Raw genomic sequence first — 25,675 nt, forward strand, 5'->3', positions numbered from 1 at the left:
CTGGCTGGTGTGTCATCGAGAAATCAGCTAGGATTCATCATAGTAGAGTAACAAATGCTCAACATTTTATTTTTATTTTACTGAAAATAGCACTCTCTCCTCTCCTTAGTTTGGAACCAGCACGTTATGTAAACAACAAAGCAAAGTTGTCGCCTAATCTCAAGAGGTGGGTAAATTACCACCTTTCGTTCTGGTCATATTATCATATTATGAAAGAGCAGTATGGTTTTTAGTGCAGGCACTCGAATTTCACTAATCCGTTAGAGTTCATAAACTTGATAGGGCTTGACTTAATGTAGTCTGGTCTGTCTTGTTGACTACCAGCTGCTTCTCTTTAAATTTTGATGGTACGATTTTCCAACATCTGCCTTTTCGTTGTTTGGGTCTTTTCGAAGTGATAGGGAGAGTCCCTATGTTCTCCCATATTTTTCTCTATATTTCCATCCTAGAATCCTTCCATTTTTCCTTGGATACTAGCTTAACACCGCGGTAGTCAGCTGTTAATGATGATTATTCCATGTATGATTTTGGTGTACCGTTTGATAGCACGTTCCAATTAAATCTACATAAATTTAAATGACATTATCAGTCAAGCATTCAGAATATCTGACTTTATCAAAAAAATTTACGGCGCAGTAAAGAGTCCCTTAGACATTCGCAACTACAACCCATCTACTTGAACGCTCTGATACTCGAGTGCTATCCAATATTCAACCGTCCCTGTCATATGCAGACCCCTAAAAAGTAACCTGATAAAAGCCCCCTTTGACAACATCCCACATTGGCAAGAAAAGGCATGAATCAGCTCACATCTACAAAAAAAGAGCTCGGCGATCATCTGTCTTTGCAACGAGCAATGAAATTGAAACAACATTTTTATTAATAAACAAGAACTTACCAATTTAAAACTATTTAACCTAAACGAAACCTTAACAGTTAAGCTAATCTCTGGTTAGACATCTAGATGTCGATTTATATTAACCGAAGTTGGGAGAACGGGAGATGGCTTGGATGAGGACGGGGAATGGGAAAGGTGGATTATGAATAGCATAGATCGTTTTACTCGGGTGGAGAAACATGTTGTAAAGAATCGATTCAAGTCATTTTATTACTGCAGCCATTGAATTGGGTGATTACGAATGTAACTGTGTTGCCTCCACCCGTTCCACCCCTGGCCTAGAATTCACGTGATTGAAACTATATGCTATAGGCCATTTCCTATGTTTATCTTCTTCCCCTTCAATGACACCGGAGGCCAAATCAAGGTTTTGTTGAAAACAAGGTGAGAAAGATCGTTCTACATTGAGTTTAAGGGGGAGGGAGGGATTACATGTAAAAGGGAAGTCTAAAATGATGTGGGGTATCAAATGAAAGGTCACGATTAGTACTTTTGGACATTGGTTGCAAAGGGGAGGAGTGCGGGCCCCAAAAAGATCAATTATTTCAAAGAGTCGTTTTCAAAAACTACCCAACCTAGAAATCTGAAAAAATCATGGTGCTTTGTGCGCATGGTATCTAGGCCTCAAAATACTTCCCATTATGATATCTGCTCAAATAAAGTTAATAATAGTATATTATTATATTTTGAAAATTTACTGCGAAATTCTATTGTTATTAACAAAGTTGTAGTAGATTAAATTTCCCCCTTTCGCGTCAAATTACTATTCTTCACGATGTAAAACGTTAGTACCATATCGAAATGAATATTCTCTACGAGCTATACATACATATAATATATAACTGGAATCATCATGTAGCCAAATATTCTTACATAAAAACTCAACAAAATCGCGACCCGAGTTTCTGGTTTTCGATTTGTTAATATACGCATTTTGATAAACACGTGTTTGTTGGAATCCATGTCTCCGGTACTGTCTCTATAATATATTAGGATCAATTACCAATATGATCTGATGATGTGATAATCGAAGGATCCTTTGCTGAACGAAAAATACATTCATCAATTTTTGAAAAGTTGTTAACATTGAACGGTTTGAACGATAAAGATTACTGAAGTCATTTGTCTGAACTTCGCTCCCTTTAGTCAACGTAATTGAATGAATTCACGAATTCCGAATATAAAGTTCGTTTTATAAGTATATTTCATCATAGAATGATTAATTTTATATTGATGTTATACTTATGAAACGCACTTTATAAAGGGAAGTAAAGTAATATGTCACAACTTTCTCGGGGATAGTTTAACAGATTCCACGCGTGTGTTGGTAATGAGTGGAGATTCGTTCTGTACGACCTGAAGGAGTCTTGGAGATAAGTCAGATGTCTCAAAGTGGCTCAAAGTTTTTAGAGATGTTTTTCGTTAAAAAACGAACGTATTTTAAATCTTTATATTATATTTAATTTAATTTTTTGGAAAAAGTTGTCATCAAATAACTACTTTCATTTTACTTAAAATTTGAACTCATTACAAAAAACCTTAGCAAAAAATGAAAAAGTATGCGAATTAACTTTCAATAATTTTTCACATTTCGTTTGGCAATAGTAACTGTGTGGTAGCGCTGAGCAATGGAGTAAACAAGCCAAAAAATTCGACTACTTTTGCTCAATGGTGGTGTATAGGTCAGTTGTTTTTAAGAAATTGCAGTCTCTAATCTTTTGTCAACGATTTCCCAGAGATTTTCAAGTCAGGGGTTTGGATAGGTTACGACCTCAAACGTTGGGTCAACTGCATCACGAGAAAAACTAGACCGTACCATTATAGATCCATTTTCTTGGTACTTGACGTCCAAAATTTTCCATAATTTAATCTAACGATGAACCTCTTCTGTTGCAAGAAGCATAAATCTTAATTAGCCGAACTATAAGATACGGCGGTCCAGCCTTGAAATTCCACTCAACGTGCTCTTTCGGCTTGCCAGTACGTGGATGGTGCTTTCAGTTCAACTGGCGCCTGGGGGCAATGCGGGCCGGCCGAACTGAACATGGATGGTGGACTTTATGGAATCGGACGACGGCGAGATGCTGAATCTTTAGTACTTACTCTCTGACTAGGTCCTTTTTGTATTGTGCTATTTGCACTAGACTGCTTAACGATTTCCAAAAGGTAATTCCAATCTATTTGAAAGGAAAAACACGATGAGACCAGAGCACGGATTAATCATAAATTTCAAATGACGTCGTTATGAATTGAATTTTTATTTAAACAATCAAACTTAATTTACGAAGGAAAGAAATAATAGAGACAATTTTTAACAGCGCGAGAGATCCGTCCTTGTTTAAGGCTGGAGGCAGAAGAGAACGATTTGTCTTCATGTGTTTCTTTCTGCCCCCAACTCATGGCACACTATCTCCGCTAGTCCTCCACTCCCGTGGCAAGCTCTACAAAGCGGAAAGTTCCGCGCCATCTATTTATTCGCATTCACATTCCTGCCGCGCCACATCACTCCGCCCCCAGATGAAACCTAGGGGTTTCGGCGACTGATCCCGGAACTTCGTTCACCGTCAATCCACAAAGCGGACACGACAGAACGTTCGTGCACGTGTCCAGTTCCTTGGGCGAACAGGGAGGTGTGGATGATTGTCGGGTGGGTGGTGTGGCTTTTATGCGTCGGAGATTGTCTCTCAGCAGACGCACCAACCCCGACTCTGTGAGACCTGATCTCTTGTGGAAGACCGGATCGCTTGGGAGTCTTGGGTTCTCCCCGTATACCAGCTCCGCGGGGCTGGCAGCAAATTCCTCCCGGCGTGTTGTACGTAAGCCAAGTAGGACGAGAGGCAAGACTTGGGACCAGGACGGATCGTCGCGTGCCATAATGGCGGCTTTCAGCGTTCGGTGCCAACGTTCTAGCATCCCATTGGATTGCGGGTGGTATGTAGTAGTCCGCTGGCGTTTAAAACCAAGGAGTTTGCCTAACTCAGAGAAAAGGGTGGACTCAAATTGCATTCTCTGGTCAGTGATGACCACTACAGGGACGCCAAAGCGAGGTATCCACTCTCGACAGAGGGCTTCGGCACAAGATTGCGCCGTAATGTCTTTCAGAGGTATTGCCTCAGGCCACCAGGCCAGACAATACCTGTAACCGTGCGAGTCTCGCAAAGACTCTACTATGTCGAGGTGTATTGTGTGGAACCGCTTGGTAATGCGGAGGAATGGGCCCACTTTTTTCCTTACATGCCTGGAGATTTTACACTTCTGGCATGCGATGCACTCTCTGGCCCAGGAATTGACATCCTTATTCATAGAGGGCCAGAAGTATTTCTCGGTGACTAACCGATTTGTTGACCTGATGCCTGGATTCGCTAAGTCGTGAACTGCGTGGAACACTTCCTTGCGAAAGGTGGCCGGGGTCCCTTTTCCGAGTCTTCGCAGCAGAGAGAGAGCCGAAGATGGGCAACCCCCGAAATTTGTATTTGGGGTTGGATTTGAGGCTCTGAAGTACTGCGTCATCCTCCTGCGCCTTGGCAATAGCCGAGAAATCGAGGGAGGCGGGGATGTTAACCTCGGAAACACGAGACAAAGCGTCAGCAACTAGGTTTTCCTTACCGGACACGTGCTGGATGTCTGACGTAAACTGGCTTATAAGGCTCAGGTGTCGTAGCTGACGAGGGGACGCTTTATCAGGCTTTTGTTTCAAAGCATACGTAAGAGGCTTATGGTCCGTGAACACTGTGAACGGCCTGCCTTCTAGGGAGAAACGGAAGTATTTGATGCTCAAGTACGCGGTGAGCAGTTCACGATCGTAGGTACTGTAGTTCCGTTGAGCGGGGTTCAACTGCTTCGAGAAGAAGCTCAACGGCTGCCAAACTTGATCCACCTTTTGGTGAAGGACAGCACCTACTGCGATGTCAGAGGCATCAACAAAAACGGCTAGGTGTGCATCTTGCAGAGGGAATGCCAAGAGTGTAGCGTCGGCCAGTTGTTGACGGGATATGTCAAACGCGCGGATAGCCTCTTCAGACCACACGATCTCTCGTGTGTCCTTAGTTTTGGGGCCAGATAAGTACGCGTTCAAAATGGACTGGTGATGGGCGGCCTTGGGCAGGAAACGACGGTAGAAGTTTAGCATGCCCAAGAACCTCCTCAACTCCTTCACTGTCTTTGGACGCGGGAAGCTTGTTATCGCTTGCACCTTGTCTGGGTCGGACTGTATTCCTTCAGGGGAAATGAAGTGACCGAGGAATCTCATCTGTTTTTGAAGAAATTTGCATTTCTCAACGTTTAGAACTAAACCGGCCTCAAGGAGACGTTGGAAAATGCACTCGAGATGGGCTAAGTGCTCAGACTCAGTGGAAGAAGCGACCAAAACATCATCCAAATATACGAAACAGAAATCAAGGTTTCGCAGGACTGAGTGAATGAACCTTTGAAAGGTTTGCGCCGCATTGCACAATCCGAAAGTCGTTCGGGTGAACTCGAAGAGTCTAAAGGGCGACGGCGACGGCAATATGTACCGTCGTTGGAATGTCTTCAGGAGCTACTGGGATTTGGTGATAAGCCTTGGTTAAGTCCAAGGTCGAAAAGATGCGGCAATTCGCGAGGTGATGCGCAAAGTCGTGGATGAGTAGAATTGGATATCGGACAGAAACAGTCTGTGCATTTAGCCTTCTGTAATCCCCACATGGGCGCCATTCGCCGTTTGGCTTAGGGACCATATGCAGTGGGGAAGACCAACAGCTGTTTGAGGGCCTGCAGATACCCTGTTGAACGAGTTGTTCAAACTTTTTCCGTGCAATAGTCAGTTTCTGGGATGGTAGAGGACGCACCTTCGAGAAGATCGGGGAACCAGTAGTGTTAATGTGGTGCTGCACATTGTGCTTCACTGGTTTTGAGAGACTACACTCGGTAGTAGTCTGGCTGAACTTTTGGAGAAGTGCCCGAACACGAGAGTTGGTAATGTCTTCTAAAAGAACGGAATGGTTATTGTCAGTGTGAGATACCATTTGGTCTGACGAATTAAGGTTGGTCGTGGGGTCTATAAGGGACTTATTTTGCAAGTCCACCAGTAATCCATAGTGACACAAGAAGTCTGCGCCTAATATGAGGAAGCTGACATCCGCCAGGATGAAACGCCACGAAAACGTCCTACGCAAGCCAAGACTCACGTCCACTTGCCTGTACCCGTATGTATTGATGCGGCAGCAATTTTCTGCCGCCAGTTTGAGCGGCTGTGGATAAAGTCGATGATGCCGGGCTACGGGAAGAACCGAAACCTCCGGACCAGTATCAATTAGGTAGTTGCGCCTGCTGAGAGGGTCGTTAGGCGATGTGGCGCCGCGCTCTGGGTGGCCGTCGCCAAGACCCCCCGCGGACCTAGTTTTTTGCGGTAGGCGCGAATTTACACGGTATTGTACACTTGGTGGCTTTATCGCCGAATCTGCGGTGGTACCAGCAAATCCCTCGGTCCGTGGACTGTCCTGACGACCTGCTACCCGAACGCCCTTTTCGAGTGGCAGATCGCCAGCGAGCTCGCGATCTGGCGCCCGAACGCTGAGCGTCCAACGTCGCCCGCATCTCGGCCACACTGGCTGTTAAAACGGTTATCTCGCGCCTCAAGTCGCTCACCTCATCCGACGGTGGTTGAACGGCCGCCATGGTTGGGCGTACGTACACCTCCTGCCAGTTCCTCCAAGGAACCAGAGACGCAAGCGGGGATCGCCTGGGTGCCCTCCGGGAGTCGTCGCAGCCAGAGCGACTTGATCAGGTCATCGCCGATCTTGCTCCCACCCAATTGCCTCATTTCGCGAAGCAATTGGCTGGGAGTTCGATCACCCAACGTTAAACCCGCCAACAAGTGGTCTAATTTTGCCGACTCGCTTGTCGACAGGCGTCTGATCAACTCGCTCTTGAGCTGTGTGTATGATGTCGACTTCACTACATCGGACACCAGAAGAATCCAGGCCGACCACCGCATAGTTGAAGCGGGTCGCGTCCGATGTGATTCCGGACATTTGGAACTGCGCTTCCAAATGTATGAACCACAGCTCCGGGTTCCGCTGCCAAAACGGAGGAACGCGCACGGCGAGGGCGGTCACTTGCGGGTCCGATGGGCCTTCCGCGTCTTTGTTGTCGTTTGACATCTTGATTAACCAAAAAGAAACTACTTTGCGACGCGAGTATTTAAACGAAGAGCGGTGAAACTGTGCTAACTACACGGCAGGCCGAACCCACAAATGCACGCACGCACAAAGAAATCACCACCGAAGCGGACGCTTTTAAGCACAGACCGAAACCACTTTGCAAAACTTCGCCCAGACACCGAACAAGCAACGATGTCGAGCACTTTAAAGACCTCCGCGCCGTCTCCTGCAGCGAGTATAATATTTATTGCTGCTTTAGCTATTTTTTACTAATTTACATATAAAAAAGAAAAAAAAATATAAAATATTCTTAAATTCGCTGTTGCTGCGTTCGGTTGAGTTCCGGCTCGGGCTGGCGTGAATGCGAGTGGCCGTCGCGGGTGATTCGATGCTGTTGCGACGATGGTGGCTGCAGCGTCGCTGGTGGAGGCGGCGTCGATGCTGGAGACGGCAAGCGTGGCTGCGGCTGCTTCTCTGATGACTGCGGCGGCGTCTCTGGTGGCTGCGGCGGCAGCGATAGTGGCTGCGGCTGCGACGGCAGCGATAGTGGCTGCGGCTACGGCGGCAGCGATAGTGGCTGCGGCGGCTTCTCTGGTGGCTGCGGCTGCGGCGGCAGCGATAGTGGCGATAGGAGAAATTATCAACGGTCTCAAAGTTGTGTTCTCCTATCTTTATTTTTCCCGTTTGACCAGTGCGGTTTGATGTTGTCGGTTGGTTGGTTTTCGGTGCTGACATTGCCTCCATATACTTTGTCTTGCCTTCATTGATGTGCAGTCCAAGATCTCGTGCCGCCTGCTCGATCTGGATGAAGGCAGTTTGTACGCTCCGGGTGGTTCTTCCCATGATGTCGATATATATTATTATTATTATCACGGATTACTTTCTCGAGGGCCAGATTAAAGAGGACGCATGATAGGGCATCCCCTTGCCGTAGACCATTCTTGATATCGAATGGTCTTGAGAGTGATCCTGCTGCTTTTTCTGGCCTCGCACATTGGTCAGGGTCAGCCTAGTCAGTCTTATTAATTTCGTCCGGATACCGAATTTTCTCATGGCCGTGTACAGTTTTACCCTGGCTATGCTATCATAGGCGGCTTTAAAGTCGATGAATAGATGGTGCACTTTTGTCCATATTGCAACAGTTTTTCCATCGCTTGCCGCAGAGAGAAAATCTGATCTCTTGCTGATTTGCCTGGAGTGAAGCCTGCTTGGTATGGGCCAATGATGTTCTGGACGTATGGGGCTATCCGGCCTAGCAAGATAGCGGAGAATATCTTATAGATGGTACTCAGCAACGTGATACCTCTATAATTGCTTCACTGTATGATATCTCCCTTTTTATGTATAAGACCGATAATACCTCGTTGCCAATCGTCAGGTATTGATTCGCTGTCCCATACTTTGAGCACAAGTTGATGAACCACTTGGTGTAACTGGTCACCTCCATATTTAACCAATTCGGCTGTAATTCCACCGGCTCCTGGCGACTTATTATTTTTTTAGCCGATGAATTGCACGGACTGTTCTCCTAAACTTGATGGTGGCAGTATTTGTCCGTCGTCTTCAGTTGGCGGGACCTCCAACTCACCGATGTTCTGGTTGTTCAATAGCTCATCAAAGTACTCAACACATCGCTCCAAAATGCCCATTCTGTCGGAAATCAGATTTCCCTCTTTGTCTCGGTAGGATGAGCATCGAGGTGTATAAGTTCTTTGAGAATGTAACATTACTCGGTTTGCGGCATTCTTCCGTTCTGTTGCTAGCTTACATTCATCGTGAAACCAGCCGTTCCGACTCCTTTTGCGGCTGGGGTCAAGTATGTTTCCGGCCGTATCAATGATAATGTTCTTCAGGTGGTTGTGAAGATCATTTGTTGATGCTTCATCTCCAGGTCCTCTGTTGACTGCGGTTATTGCGGCATCCATTTCCCTCTTATAGTTGCCGCAGAGGGCTGTGTTGTGGATGGCTTCAGTGCTAACTCTCACTTGATTGTCAGAGGGGATTCTAGGTGGTGTTGTTATTCGAACTCGGAGCACCATGTCAACGAGATAGTGATCCGAGTCTATATTAGCCCCCCTATATGTTCTGACATTCATCAAGGCTGAGAGGTGGCGGCGTTCGATCAACACGTGGTCAATTTGGTTGAAAGTGGTCCTGTCTGGAGAGGCTCACGTATGTTTGTGGACCGCTTTCCGCACAAACTAGGTACTTCCAACAACCATTTCGTGTGACCCTGCTAATTGAATAATCCGCAGTCCGTTATTATTTGTATTTTGGTGTAAGCTATGGGAGCCAACGTATCGCCTGAATACGGGCTCCTTCCCTACTTGGCTGTTAAAATCCCCAAGTATGATTTTAATATCATATCTGGGACAGGCTTCGAGGGTTGGTTCTACTGCCTCGTAGAAGGTATCCTTCTCCGACTCTGCAGTTTCCTTTGAAGGGGCGTGAATGTTAATGAGGCTTATATTTCTAAACTTGCCTCGCAAGCGCAGAGTGCATAGCCGTTCGCTTATGTTTTCAAAGCCGATAACAGCAGGTTTCATTTTTTGGCTATAAACCTACTCCGAGCACATGATTTACTGGATGGTCACTATAATATATGGTGTAGCGGCTCTTCTCCAGGAAACCGGTCCCTGTCCAACGCATCTCCTGTAACGCTGTTAAATCAGCCCTATATTGGGGCAGGGTATTGGCTAGCTGCTCATCAGCTTCATCTCTGTACAGGGAGCGCACGTTCCATGAGAAAATGCGCAAATTGTTATTCCGTTGTCGTTGCCGGGTTCGTCGTTGTGTAATCTGTCCAGTCCGAGGTTCCTGTTGTGGCTTCGTAACAAATTGTATTCCATGTAGGGTTGTCAGCCCTACCCAACCCCCAACCTGGAGGACCAGTTGGTACAATTTGTCCCGTTTTTAGGCGCGGGAGACTCGCCTTCATCCTTCTCCGTCTGCAGCTTTTCGTTAAGAAAGAGTTCCCAGCGGTCACCACGTGGAGGTGGAGATAGGGTAGTAGAGCTGTTGGTGTTGGTTCAGCAGGCATTTCCCAGGTTTTATGCTCCATCGTGGGTACCAATCCACGTTTCGCTCTGGGACCTATACTACCCTTTGACCACCAACTACACAATACCATTAAAAATTTCAAAGAAATCTTGACCGAGCGGGAGGGGAGTTTCAAGTTAATATTTTTTTGAAACAAAAACTGCTACAAATTTGAAGGAAACTATGATTGAAACTAATTTCTGAGTAGCTATCGAGAAAAATCAAGCAGAATTGTTAAACTGGTTGATGATAATATCAGAACTATCACACTTGCCTAAAGATTTTTCGATATTATTTTCATACCTTCTAACACTTTCCAAACAGCGAATTGTTATTGTTTAGATAATGCATATCTTAAAGCTTTCCATTATAAAGTTTACGGACCTTGATCAGAGACTACATACTATAAGAGTCTAAACAGACATGACACATGGTTGAATATCCCCTCCATCAAACTCTGAAGTGCATGAACACCTCTCATGTTAATTGCTTAGTGATTGCGTCTATTATCAGCTTCCTTGACGGAGTTCGCCCTAAATTCCTATGAGTGCAATAGCAATAATTCAATAAATTGATATGAATTCTAATCGTATAAATTTTCCGCTGGAATGTATCTCTAGGTCGGGTCGCGTGGCTTTCCATTGTCGCTTTCATTATTCTTGTAGATGCATATGATAATTACGGGTGCAATCTGCTGATAAAAAATTCATTTACTTTCATTTGTAAGTGCAAAAAAATTATAGATAAGACCATCGTTTCGACTGGATTATTATCTGGAAGGTTGCACGAGTGAATCGCACGGTTTGGTCCAAGTTGCGTTTTTGTTTTGCGAAAGATAATGCCAAGGAAAGTTTTGAATTTGTTCTTAGCTTCTGAGCGGTCAGAAGAACTGTCTACGATCAGTCTAGACTTGAATGCAAGTCGGTTAGGATCGCATAAATTGATTGGTTTTCATTTTTATGCCTCGTGACGCGGTTGTGTACGGAAAGAAGAAATGTTCATCAAGTTGCAGTTATTCAGGCAGTTTGAGGTAATGGGAACTTATTATAAGGGTAAGAATAGTGCATAAAAGATCCCTATGCAATTAGAAAACGATGGCGATAAAAGTTATAATATTGAAAACGTGCCACGAGTAGCGGTTCCTAACTATTTGTTTTCTGTGACTTTTAGTGAGTCTTTTGTATGGCTTTGAAAGGATATATGTTTGATGTGATAGAACTCTAGATTGGATAGAGAGCATATTCGTGAAAACGTTTTACAGGGGAATAGTTTGAGTGGTGTCTGCAATTGTTAGATGGTTTGTAATCATTCGAAAAGCCTGTCTAGACATTTTGGAGCAAAAGTTGCCCTGACGCAAAGTTCATAGATAATAATTATTTTGCCTTTTAATATATTTTTTATGTAACTGTTATCAACATGTCTAATTTGAATTGGAATGTCATCTAGAAAGTTGACCTTGCTGAAAGAATTTTGTAGATTGTTCACAAATTCACTTTCCAAGTGTGCCTGAGTATTTGTTTGCTCGCGGTCTTAGCTCAAATGACGAACAAATACCGAAGGAAACACATTCCATTTTTTTTCTCGTCAGATAATTATTACGTTTGCAGTCGGCTACAGAAGAAAGGAATTCGCTAGTTAGCTATTTGCTGTATTGAGTATTCCAATTTTTCCTAATTTACTACCATTGAGATATTGTTCCCTTACTTCACTTACTACAAAATTTCTCCTCACAGTCATTTTGGTTTGTTTTTGTTTCCATTGTCCTTGAGCTACGCTGTAGTTCATATTTTTAACAAGCTAGAAAAATAATAGTACAAATTGGTCTTGTGACGTATTCCCTAATGTAACATATATTGTGATGTATTAAAAGGTAGCTTGAGTACCCTTTTCACGAGTCCAATGAAATAGAAACTTCCTTGTTTCTAGAGATCGGAGAGTGTTAAAATAATAATAGTAATCGTTGGCACAACAATCCATATTGGATCAGGGCCTTGAAGTGTGTTAGAGCACTTCATTCAAGACCGTAACGGTACACTACAGTAGACTGTAGGAGACAATGTGGTCAGCATTGCGCTCGCCCGAGATTATTACCCTGATTTGAGTCAGGTACTCATTCACAGCTGAGTCGACTGGTATCCGACGTCAAATCACGATACAAATCCCTCTGCCACCAGCGAGATTTGAACCGCGACCTTCTGTACGACAGCCTTGTGCTCTAACCACGCAGCTATCCGGACACAGAGTGTTAAAAGATAGATTTTTTTGTGGCAGTTTGTTTGCTGGTTTTTACTAATATTCGAATTTTGTATTTCTGGAAAATTAAAACGTCGCAATCTATCAGATCTATCACCTACCTTTTTTGCAATATCATTGGTTTCACAATTAATAGTATAAGTTGACAATAATAAAACTCAATTAGTAAGCTAGAAACGACTTTGAATCTTCAGTGCTTGCTGAACTACATTAAATTTTTTGTACATCTATTTTCCAAAAAAGTTCTTCAATTTTAGAAATAAGAGTATTCAACACTCAAGACCAATCAGTGATCGCCTGATCAGTTTCCAAGGCAGTTAAAGTAAATTCATATTGTAATATCTGCATTTGGCATCTGTTACCTGGTTTTGTCGAATAATTCAACTTTTTTGGGCTATATGCTGTTGTTAAATTTCCTGATCGTACTTGGAAAACCAAATTTTCCAAATTTTCGCTACAAAAATCATTCTTTATTTGTGGTTCATTCACGTATCAGGGATGATTTATAATTTCTGATGCGCCCGTGATTTCTACTTCAATTTGAATTTTTTTCATTTTCGGATTTCAGAGTTGTATTGATTACCGGTGGACCGGTGATTTTGATGCCTAAGTATCATCTTGAAGCCTACAAAGTAAGCTCAAATTTCCATCTCCCTTTTCTATTATTTTTTCTCAGTGATTCTGTATTCATCTATGTGCTAGAACCTGAGTGTGTTAGAATTGTAGGTCGTTATAAGCCAGTGATCAAATTCAAGAAAATGATCATAAATGTTTATCTGTTACAACAGATTCACCCCGTATTCGCGCTCACGTGCTTTATTTTGCTAATTGTAAAAATCATGATAAGTAACAGACGGTCCTATATATTTATGTGCTTATAATCTCCTCTAGGATGGTGACTCCCCTTTGTTAGTGTTAACACTTTTTTATTCCATTGTTCAAGAGATGATGTATCAATTGTATGATACATCGTGAATTCTCGGCTAGTAAGAAAATTTGCGTTGGTGGGACGTATGCAAAGTTATTAATATCTGACTGAATCAGCACGGAACGCGAGGAAGCATTTTATTAGAAGATAAAACACTGAAGAAGGGGACAGTAAGTCCCCGAAAGACGTATTTGCACAGTTTCTCCCCAATTGGTTCGGTCCGCCCTCAAGTGGATGGCGTACTCAGGGCCTCTCAAAATTCCAAATAAAAATTACTTCGTACCCTTCATATTTGGTGGATGAAGATATGATCTAAGCGAACGTTGTAGAAAATTAACGCCAGATGTTAATGTTACCAGGGAATTAGGATTTATAGTATCAGTCCTCTTTTCTTGTAGTCGCCATATTTGCGACCTTCACAGGCATCGGAAGCTCGCGCTTCGGGTATAAAAGTTTTGTGTTCATCTTATGTAAGAAATTTCAATGCACATTTTTCTATCCCTATATAGCTACAAATCCAACATATTCCTTCATATTTTTCCAAACTACGAGACATATGTACATATTACAGCCATAGATATTACGCTCACTCTAAACAAACTGCCTATTTCCGAATAATGTACACATATATGCACGTATATAAATTGATCGTACTCATATTTCCGATTTACAAAGTTCATTAGCACGCATATACTATATACATACACACATGTCTGGTTGGAGTAATTGATATTCATATACAAATGACTAAAAAACTAAAACAAAATAATTCTTTGCGACCCCATTCATAAGAACTCATTTGTTATGGCATTGACGAATTGATATGTGATGATGACGTCATGCAGGTTGTAGAGTGTACAAAATTCACAAAAAAATGGTAAAGCTTGACCAAATTGTGCATTATGTTCTTCATGACAAGCATGCCAAATTTTGTGCTTCTAGGATGAACATAAGGGGGGTTGCCGGGCAAATTTCTAAAATGTGTAAAATATACTATTATTAACTTTATTTGTGCAGATATCGGAACCGGATATATTTCGGGGCCTAGATTTAGAGATGCACCACTGTGATTTTTTTCAGATTTTTTGATTCGTTCTGAGAACGAGACCTGTTACACTTTTTGGTGGTCATATTTTGAGCCCTCCCTCCCCTATTTTTCATTGAATATCAAATATTGAACCAGTTTCGAAAAGTACTCATTGAGACCTTTCATTTGATACCCCAAATGGCTACCTTCTGTGAGAAAAAATTTGCACCCTCCATTCATATGTATGGGGTGCCCCTTTAAACTTAATACAAAATGGCGCCACTTACTGCATGTAAAGGGAACACTAGATTACATACTCTCACCAATTTTCATGACAATCGGGTCTAGCCGTTTCTGAATAAATCGGGTGGGACAGACAGACACCGACTCGATTCTAATAAGGTTTTGTTTCACACAAAACCTTAATAATGCGAGGTGTGCTAATGACAATCAAGTTTTCGAGTAGCTTTTTTGTACTCCAAGATTATTTTGGTCATTACATTGCTATAGTCTGTAAATACCCCTCTAATTATTGTACTCAAGGCGGTTTTTTCATTTCTGTGGGGAACTATCAACTTCGCCAGCTGTACTCCGCTTGATTGCATTGTTGGTCGAAAGGATTGTTTCGATAAGCAGTCTGTGCATTTGTATGTAAGGGGACTTCCTAGCTGATTTCTAAATAAGGGAAACAAATTAGTTTTAGTTTTGTTTGAAAAATTATTTAATAATTGTTTTGAGGCCTTCTGTCTACATTTTATTGAATTCGGGTTTAGGAAAGAAGGGAGTCAATAACTATAATACTAATCTTTCAGGAAGTTGGTAAACTACTAACAAATTATATTGTAGGAGCTGGCAAACAACTAATAAATTATTTTATAGGATTGAAAGTTGATTGCATCATTTCCACTTTTCGGTATTTTTAATATAAGTATTTAGCACAATAAATTACCACTTTTCTGCAGATGCTCGTTGCACATTTTAAATTGAATTTGGCACATTCGTACACAGCTAGAAGTAACATGCACAACACAATATTGTTTGACATTTTAGATTACGTTGGGAGTTTTTTTCCATTATTGACTGAATGACTGATGAAACATTCTTTTAGGTCGGCCGCAGAATGAGTTCGGAGCGGCAACCTTTACTGTTGCATTCAGATCCTTCTGATTGTGAACGGGCGCCACCGCGACCAGATATACGTAACTCTCCAGATAATGGCCTCGTTGATGTCCAAAGTGATGATAGTGGTAAGTTTAATTAATTAATTTAATTCTACAGACTGTCATGTAGGGTAATGATGGGCAAAATGAGTTTCATATGACACTCCCCCGAAAATGCATATAGAAGGGTCAAGAACAATTTTTATAGCAGAAGAAAGTATCGACTTTTGACATTTTACTCTGAAGTTAACAGATAAAGCTTGATATATATTATTAGGTGGTTCGAATGTGGCCATTGATCATGGTCCGCTGAAGATTATTCAAGGGTGGTATTTATGGGCATTTTCCACATTCAGAGAGAATGAAATCAAAGTAAAAAATATATCCAGTTGGTTTTGTTGTTATACACAGGGTTTTATTTGATTTTAAAGTTTCCCTTTTTTGAGTCTTGATTAAACTTCTACTGCGACCCAATCGTAACCCCGAAGAAGAGCATGTAAATACAATTTTGCTAGAACACATGTAGTTACGGCCCGAACTAGGACTCATGGGATCGGTTAAAAGATAAAATTTTAGCAGCTTTTAAAAAATTAAATGGTGATTAACCCTCCCTCATTTCTATAACGAATCTCTCAAATTCTAATCCGGGCCATACTGTCGAGTGTTGCGATCATTTTGATAAAAAATGATTAAGATCGACCTAGTAGTTCCTGAGAAAAATGAGGAGAAGTTTTGGGAAACATATTTCGGGATAAACACGTTCAAAATTTCAGAAGTTGTTTTGATCTGATCAAGTTTTTCAAAGACAGGTGTAAAAAATTAAAACGACAAAAATCTAGTATTCTATAATAAGTGGCAGAGCTATCTTAAAAGTATCCGGAAAACTTGGTCATCAATATATGGCATATTGATCACAAAATATGTTGCAGGTTGTCGTAAGCATTTCGATGCTTTGGTGAGGGGCGTTACCGTAAAAAGGCTATAGCTCATTCCATGGACCAATTTTTTTGGAACAAGCGGTATTACCCACTTATTTAAACATTAATGATTTATTTATATATTCTATTAGTTTATATTATTGGAAAATTCAATGATTTTGCATTCTTTTTCATAAAAGCGTCGGATGTTGGCAAACCTGGCGATTACAACCCATCCCATCATCGACAAATCGAACATCCAACTTCAAATCTCGACACTCTCATTCATCTGCTCAAAGGAAACATCGGAACTGGAATCCTTGCGATGCCCGATGCTTTCAAACATGCCGGCCTTTATTTGGGTTTGTTTGGAACGTTACTTATGGGTGCAATTTGTACACATTGCATGCACATGCTGGTTGGCTGCGCCCACGAGCTGTGCAGACGGTTGAAAGTTCCAGCTATGGGATTCTCGGAAGTCATGTACAATTGCGTTGACACTGGGCCAGTAGGCTTGAGGAGATATGCTTTTTTGGCAAGGTAAGTTATTTGAAACTGCATTGCCAATTCCTATATTTCCTGGATTATTTGAAATGAGAACCATTTTCTATTTCAGAAAAGCGATAAACATTTTCCTGTTCATTACACAAATTGGTTTTTGTTGTGTTTACTTCTTGTTCGTCGCCTTGAATGTCCGGGAAGTAATTGGACATTACTTTGTTGATCTCGATGTTAGAATTTATCTTTTACTTATGTTAATTCCCATGATACCACTTAATCTAGTAAGAAGTTTAAAATATTTGACACCTGTATCGTTATTCGCGGCGGTGCTGACTGTAACGGGATTGGTTTTCACGTTTTCTTATATGTTAAAAGATTTACCGCGAACGGACAGTGTAAAACCGATTGCGCCTTGGTCACAATTACCATTATATTTTGGTACTGCAATATACGCTTTTGAGGGCATCGGTGTTGTACTTCCACTTGAAAATAATATGGGTACACCAGAAGACTTTGGTGGAACTTCGGGTGTTTTGAATACCGGTATGGTGATTGTTGCATGTTTGTATACATCCGTAGGATTTTTTGGGTATTTGAAGTACGGTGACAGCGTACATGGCAGTATTACTTTGGATCTCCCACAGGATGAAATGTAAGATAATGCGTGCAGTTGAGTATTGAGATTTAGAGGATTAACGTATTGTTATGATTTCAGTTTATCCCAGATGGTTCGTATTATGATGGCATTCGCTATATTCTTCTCGTATACACTGCAGTTCTACGTACCTGTAAACATAATTGCGCCATACGTTCAGGGACATTTTGAAACAGAGCGAACAAAACATATTGCTGATGTTGCGCTGAGAGTGGTGCTCGTTACATTTACTTGTAAGTAACTGATAACTAAGTTTTTTTAACCCTTTGAACTTGTTTTCCGATACATACTTTCATTTCCTTTCACTAAATTTAAGAAATTTGCGTTGTTAATTTCTAGTCACGGATTAGTCAGGCGTATTTGCTATTAATATAAATCTCGTCGAAACGTTCACTCTCATCAAAGATCTCAAATATGGAAATGGTTTTTAATTTATTGAAATGTAAATCGGCTGTACCTCCTGAATACATCTATCAATTCAGTTTTATCTTTGGTTGAAATTTACTAATGACATGAAAAGTTCATTAGCTAACAAGAATGTTCCAAACCAATCTGAACTTGAGCATTTAGAATTAAGGTGTAATCAGTTGTGTTCATATTTTTTTCTGTATCTTGTTTCTGAGGCATTTACAGCCATCGTTTCACAAACGCTGGAGTATGTTTTTGTAACATTCGACACAGTTGTTTTCTCTTAACCTTCAACTTTAGCTGACTGCTTTCGTTGAATGAAAAGATACAGACGTTTGGAATCATGAATTTCCGTTTGTCTATATAGGCCTCAGAACCGTCATAGTTTAAGGTAGTAGTACAGTGTGGTGCTCAGATTTTCAATGGTATTTCATTATCTTTTTTTACACAAGAAAATAACGTACCATTGTTCTAAATTTTTAATATGATTTTAATGAAAACTTCAAATATACAACATTTTTTTTATCTAATTTTGCATTAATCACCGTATGTTTTTTATGACCAAAGTAGACTCTTTGAAAAAAAGATAGTCCCACTCGGAGAAGCATACAGCTTTCTGTGGTGGACCAAATTCAAAAAAAAAAAAAATAGTCAAAATATGCAAATATTTTTCAAAAGTAACAAAATGGTGAATTTTTGAAAAAAAAACACAAAATCGAGGTTCGAGGTTCTGCATATCGACATGGATGTGTATAATAGGGGATTCAAATTTCAATCAAATAGGCTAAGTAGTTTTTTTGTGAGTGCTTTCCAGAAACTTTGAAAACGTGGTTTCGAGTAAAGTGGGTTTAAAGTTTTGACAAAAGATTTTTCGTAACAAAGCTGCTCCAAAATTCTTTCTCGTACACTGTTGATTTGTAATTTTCTAATAGTAGCAATGCGCAATGCTGACCACATTGCCTCCTACAGGGTACTGTAATCCTGTAGTGTACTGTTACGGTCCTGAATGAAGTGCTCTAACACACTTTAAGGCCCTGATTCAATATGGATTGTTGCTTCAACGATTATTATTATATGCTTTTACATGATGTCCTTTCAGTCAGCTGACTATAACAACATAGGATCTAGGAGGATTATATATAAGGGATGATTGAATTAGCTGCTGTCGGCTAATTTTCATTTGCATATCTGCCGGGGTGCACTTCATTATTTGTGCTATAATTTCAGGAAGATTATGAATTTCAATCTGAGATTTTGACTGTACATTGTCAATATGTGAATATGTTATATTTTCGAAGTATGCAATCGATTTCTTAAAATCGTCTCACTGTGCTGCTACCTTAAGCCTAAACTGCGCCAACATAAATGTAGCTTAGGCTTAAACTATGACAGTTTTTACGTTGTTTATAATCGTATCGACGTCGTGTTTGCGATTATACAAAACGGAGCGACTACGACCTGTTGCCATTTTCGGTCATGCTGCGTCGAGGGCAGAGGTAGAGAGCGACTGTCGATTGTCTCTATCCTGGACGAAACCGTTACTCATCTTTATCTTTTTTCATAACTGATTCGCCGAGCCGTCGGTTTTCGACTTGTTTGCATATTTTTGAGGAAAAAGACGTACCGATTCTGCTGCTCAATAGGCTCATTTCCACTTGAAAATCGTTTGTACTACTTATAAACAGTCTTTAGAATCACTACATTATCGTCATATTCTGATTTTACGCAGTTTCTAAGCTTATTTTGCAATGTTATTGTTAAAACGTTGATTGAATTGTGTGGTATGTGATAGGCATGACAATCGGCTCTGGCAAGCCACAACTTTTTCTCGAAAGATCAAGTTTTAGGCCTTGTTGCGTCAATCAAGTGTATCATCAGTAGTTTCATTCATTTGCCTGAAGTCTATGTAAGTTTCGAAATATTTGAAATCATAATTAAATATCAATATATTGTCTGGTAGTATTAGTTGAATATGGAAATTATAACCAAGTTTATTCTTTTTTCTTCTGAAAAATGCCATTTTAACAAGAGGGGGCTTAGGAATACAAGCGACGAAGAGGACTAGAAATTTGTGGACTAGCAACCTGTAAATGTTGAAACTTTACTGTTGTGGAAACGTCAACAACGCCTCGAATAGGGACTGACCTCACGGCTAACGAAAACGGACTATTATAGGATCCAGGAATGTGCGCACGCTCCCCGGCAACGTTATCGGCGGCGAATTAATGGTGGGACTCTGGAGAGTACTTCTCTTCTTCTTACCCAATTAATGGCAATGTGTTTTTGTACTCTGGAAAGCCAAATGTAGTAGACGCGAATGTGGTGTTAGGTTTTTTCTAATGACTACCGCAAGGCTCACTTTTTTTGATCGGGAACCCGGCTTTGGACATCTTAGACTGCGCATTGGGTACCATCAGAGGATACCCAACAGGGGGAAGGGACACTTGACCACGGTTCTTAATCGTGTCACATCCGGTGAGGTTCCGCCTCTTGTGGATAACATGGTCACTCATCATAAGATGGGGGTATGGACTGTTCCTCCATACAGAGAGGAGAGAGAAATCTCTCGGTCATCAATGCCCTCAAACGGAGTAAAGCCGCTGGGCATGGGCGGTCTCCCGGCGGAGTTCTTTGAGGCTGCACCTGGAGTTACTGCAGACTTACTACTTCCACTCGTACGGAAATCCTGGGAATCCGATCTTCACCAATTTCGAGAATGCTTTCGATAGCGTGGATAGGGAGTGAATCTGGCGTGCTCTATATAGGAGGAGCGTTCCGGAGAAATTAATATTTATTATCAGAGCGACATGATGTCCCAAAATATCACGTGGTGTCACCGATATTATTTCTTCTTATTCTCGGTGACATTTTTCACGCTGCCTTGTCCAGAGGACGTGTAGAAATTCACTGGACTATGAGATCTTTCCTTAAACACCTCGACTACATCTGATATCGGTTTGCTCCGTCCCCGGGTTAGATTAGTGGGGAAATTCGTCGATAACTCCCCGCATCATTGAGCACTTTTGCAGAATGGTGTATTGCGTGGTTTAAACCAGATTGCAACAATTCCAGGACATGTAGGAATTTAGGTACAATACCTGTAGTTGACAATATCATGGAATCTACAACCACCCTCTCGAGATGCTAAATTTCTTTGATTTCCCGAGCCAGTGGCTCATAGTTCACCTTGTTCTCCACGTATTTTCATTCAATGTTGCTATTATGGGGGATAGCAATCTCAATATTATATGCGCGGCGACTCGTCTAACAGTACGTCATGTTTATTTTCCGCAATATACGATCAGTTAAAATTCGATAAACTTACAGACGAAGGTTGTCCATATATTGCACCATCGGCATAACAGTGCAACCAGAAATGAGATGATCGAACGTCTCTACGGCTGAAACACATATTCTGTGCTTCTTATAACTTACGGTGGTGCCAATGCCGTTCTAAAAGACACACATAAATCCCTCCGTTTTAGCAAAGGGCTACCCAGTACACAACCATCTGTTCGACAAATGGGGATCAACAAATGACTGCTGCCCTTGGCACGTAGGCTATACTTCATTGCAAAATCATGCCCTCTAGAATCATACAGTAACCAAGCAAGGTCAGTGCCATATAAAGCCAAAGAGGACGCAAAGAACTCCCCTGGAAGATGCCCCGCTGCATGCGGATGGGCTCGGAGGTGTTGGCACCTTAGATAAGCACACACATCAGAACAGACATCCATTTGTTGTTGTCTACGCTGCATTCTGCCTTCCGCAATGTTCTCATTAGTTTAATGTTAATGTTTGCCTGCCATCTTCGCTTGTTCGGGATTGTTTTTTTTTAGTGTACCGATGAGCAATATATTTCAAGCGCATTTATAGCAATAAATACTGCATGTCTACCTTTATTGAATAGATAAGCAGTAACGTATTCATCAGTTTTTTACGATAGTAGAGTTGTTTTCCATATTAGTTAATTAAGGTTTGAAGGTTGAAAGTAAATTATCACTGCTCAGGTCTCCATAAATTGGCTTGATGACATTCAAAACATCATGTAAGGAGCTAACACCAATCTGTCATGCGGCCCTTTAGCAAATGTGGAATATCCTGAAAATTATTAATTGGGTTTGTTTAAAATTTTCAGATAATACTTGGGGATATGATACTTTAAGAAAGTACGAAGCAAGAATTAACTGATATTTTATTCTTTAGGAAGTTAGTATCAATTTGACGTGAAATCAAGAGTTTCGGGGAACCACCCACAAAAATCTACTTAGCCGATTTAATTGAAATTTGAATCCCTTATTTTATACATCATATTGCATATTTGAGATTCCCCGTATTTCCCCATTTTTTTTTTTAATTCGGCCCATCACAGAAAGTTTTATGGTTCCCTGAGTGGGACTATCTTTTTTTCAAGGAATCTACTTTGATCATAAAAAACATACAGTTATTAATGCAAAATTAAACAAAAAATTGGTTGTTGTGTATTATAAGCTTCGCTTCACCACGCGACACTACATTCATCGCAACTGCCGCGACACCACCTACCTATATTGCACTAGCGCGGCAGCTAACTATAAGCAACTGCATGTTTTCACTTTTTAACAGGTGGATATAAACTAAAACTGGAAAATCGTAGCAGTCAACTGAATTCATTATAAGGAAATGACACGCGACGTTGCAAAATATACTTTGCCAGGCAACTCAGCCGCGTCGCGTCGCTTAGCTGAATGTCGCGCCGCGCGGTGTCGCTCAAGTGTGTATTGCTGCCTAGAAAACCATATAAAGATATTTTGACAGGCAGGGCAGTTTGTGGCCGCGTCGCGGCGAGTTCAATTGAAAAATGTTATATGGTCTTCAACGTCGAAACTTTTCACACTATTTCAGGTCTTGATTCTCATTATGCTTCTTCTACCATTGAAGGTTTTGCAACCTGATGCTCCTGGAACCTCAGGTTCGTCTAATATTGTGCACAACTACTGGTGCCCTGGTTCCACGCCTCGTTTTCCTTATAAGCTATAAAAACAATCATACTATATAATAATAATTGTTGGCGTATTAAAGCACTTCATTAAGAACCGTAACAGTACACCAGGAAGCAGTGTGGTCAGCATTGGGTTCGTCGGCGATTATTGTCCTGATTTGGCTCATTCGACTGGTATTTTACTTTCAGGCACGTGCAAATCTCTCTGCCAACAGTGGGCTTTGAACCGCGACCTTCCATTACGCCAGCATAGTGCTCTAACCACTAAGCCATCCGAACACTGCTCATGTTATTCACCCCCTTAATGTGTTCGGCAATTTCCTAGAAGTTTGTATGAGGTTATCATACATTGGCAAATTGGTATCCGCATTTTTTGTGGAAAAATGTAGTCTAAAAAGATTTCATAGAGTGCCGGTTTTGAACTCATATTTCATCTTTCACATCCGTGAGTTTACTGATTTGTTGGGACTACCAGGTGCGAGACGCTTGTGTTCATTTGGTTCGGAAGGGTCGACTTGGGGCGCTAGCACAAACGATGCCATACTAGTTGCATTGTATAGAGTTGATAGTCGTATATGTTGGATCAGAGAAAAGTTGATTACACTGCACTGCTATCAGGGTTATTATTATAATTAAATTGCATTTTTCGAAGTGAAGTATTTTTATAGATTACATTCGGCATTGTATAAATATCCACGACAATTGCTTGAAGAAAGGAATGTGAAGACTTATGGTACCATGTATTATCATTGTATGTTCTATTATCATTGTATGTTCTAACTTTCTTCACATTGAAATTACCTCAACACTGACTTTTAATATTTTGTTCATTTCCAGTTATCCTAGCTGCAATCATTCCAAACATTGGCGCCATCATCTCACTTGTTGGAGCAGTAAGTAGTTCAGCTTTGGCTTTAATAGCACCACCGATTATAGAAATAATGACATTCTACCCATGCGGCTGGGGTCGCTACAACTGGGTGCTGTGGAAAGATATTTGTATTTTACTATTTGGACTATTAGGATTTGTATTTGGAACATATGCAAGTGTAGCGCAAATTTTGAACCCTGAAGCGGATAAGTAAAAAGAACAACATTAATTATGTGAAAGGATCCAAGTAAAAATAATTAAGATAGAGTCAGTATAGAGATCAGAATCCTAGTAAATTAAATGAATTTGACATTAATTTAAGAAAATACAACCAAGTACGGATTTGCAGAAGATGTTCGCGACGTAAGGTGCTTATTATGTTATTTAATCGCTTGAAAAAGTGCAGAACTGTTCTAGCTAATTTATTTCTGGTGTACGTTTCGCCATTTTTTATGGAATATCCAACTTATTTTAGTATATGACGTCACTGGTGACGATTGTCGCATAATTTTAGGTTAAAAAATCGTGCTTTAGTTGACATAAGTATTTTATTCGTAGGAATTCCACTTTGACAGCATAGCTCAAAGGTGGTAACCGTTGTTCTTAGTTTAATTTTAGTGCAACGACTTTATAGAATTCTAATTGCTTTCATAATTTCATATGAAACATTGTATCCAATTTCAGATGTTACCATCTATTTAAGACTATACAATACAATGCTAGAAGGTGATATTTTAAGATTGTCCTAATTTCTTCTGCGGAGTTTCAATTCATCTGCACATTCTAACATATTGAAACAAAAATAATTGTGAAACTTCTTTTTCAACTTTAAATTGCTCATTCCTTGATCTTAATAGTGTGGTTTCAGCATCTAAAAGTGCATTAGAATGTAACTTTTAGCTTTCAAATTACAGAACTTCACATTGCCCAGTAAGAAATAAGTCACTCATTTACAGTAAGAAATAAAGTCCCAAAATCCCTGTTGCCTACATCATACTAAAGCTGGACCCAGCATTTTTGTGTAAAATCAAATCCTATTTAAATCGGTTCATTGTTTTTCTGTCATAATCACTTTTCTCAGAAATGATTATGCCTATTGGCACCAAATTTAGTGGGAAGATTTGAACTGTGAACACCCACGCCTGCAGTGAGTAACATTTCTCCACATTGAGTTCAATGGGCGGTCCTAGACACAGAAAAGGAGAGTGCACATCGAAGCAAATAAGTGGGTGCAATTTTTTTTTCACTGAATATAGACATATAGGTATGATGGTTTCAAATGAGAGCTATCAATTAGTATTCTTCGAAGTCGTAGTTTTCCCGTAATTATAAAACGAGCAAGTGGGGAGGCTATGATCACTCATTTTACGAACACAGACACAACCTAATCGCAAAAAATGACTAAGCCATTTAGGTTTCAAAATACCCTCCATTCTCTCTCTCTCTCTCCCCTCCATGTGTTCAAATAAAGTCAATAACAGTATATTACTATATTTTGGGAAATTCGATGAAAGTCGATTTTATGTTCATCCTAGAATCATCAAATTTTGCGGTAATAATTTTGACGAAGTCATAGTAGCTCCAATTTGCCTCTGTTATGTAAATTTACTGCAACCCAACCACTGAATATCAATATTATATAATACTAAAGCGAGTATTCTGGCATACTGAATGCGTACGAACGACGTACAAATGAAACAGTTCTGCAGTCAAATATTCTTACATAAAAAATACACAAAATTAATCATACCGCACCAGGCGCCGAAGCTTTACCCAGAAGTCAGGAGGATGAAGCCTTACACATCTCAATGCTCATCCTGTCGAGACAAAGAGGGAAATCTGATTTCCAACAGACGGGGCATATTGGAACGATGGTTTGAGTGTTTTAATGAACTGT

The 25,675-nt window shown here is 40.7% G+C and overlaps 1 protein-coding gene across 8 annotated transcripts in view; it reads left to right on the plus strand.

Annotated features, from left to right (window-relative positions):
* Positions 1-25,675, plus strand: part of LOC119647325 (proton-coupled amino acid transporter-like protein CG1139) — a 61,234-nt gene that overhangs the window by 23,521 nt on the left and 12,038 nt on the right. For 4 of the 8 annotated variants that reach the window (XM_038048259.1, XM_038048260.1, XM_038048261.1 and 1 more), the window contains 5 exons: positions 15,394-15,532; positions 16,563-16,902; positions 16,979-17,515; positions 17,579-17,751; positions 23,745-24,596. In XM_038048259.1, the coding sequence (XP_037904187.1) occupies positions 15,406-15,532; positions 16,563-16,902; positions 16,979-17,515; positions 17,579-17,751; positions 23,745-23,992 (1,425 nt within the window). In that variant the 5' untranslated portion in view covers positions 15,394-15,405 and the 3' untranslated portion in view covers positions 23,993-24,596. Of the gene's footprint in view, positions 1-10,947; positions 11,130-12,917; positions 12,963-15,393; positions 15,533-16,562; positions 16,903-16,978; positions 17,516-17,578; positions 17,752-23,744; positions 24,597-25,675 lie in introns of those variants that run through there. The other 4 variants (XM_038048263.1, XM_038048256.1, XM_038048262.1 and 1 more) reach the window with 4 other exon arrangements.

This window comes from Hermetia illucens, chromosome 1 (genome assembly GCF_905115235.1).
Source record: "Hermetia illucens chromosome 1, iHerIll2.2.curated.20191125, whole genome shotgun sequence".
Taxonomy (NCBI): Eukaryota; Metazoa; Arthropoda; class Insecta; order Diptera; family Stratiomyidae; genus Hermetia; species Hermetia illucens.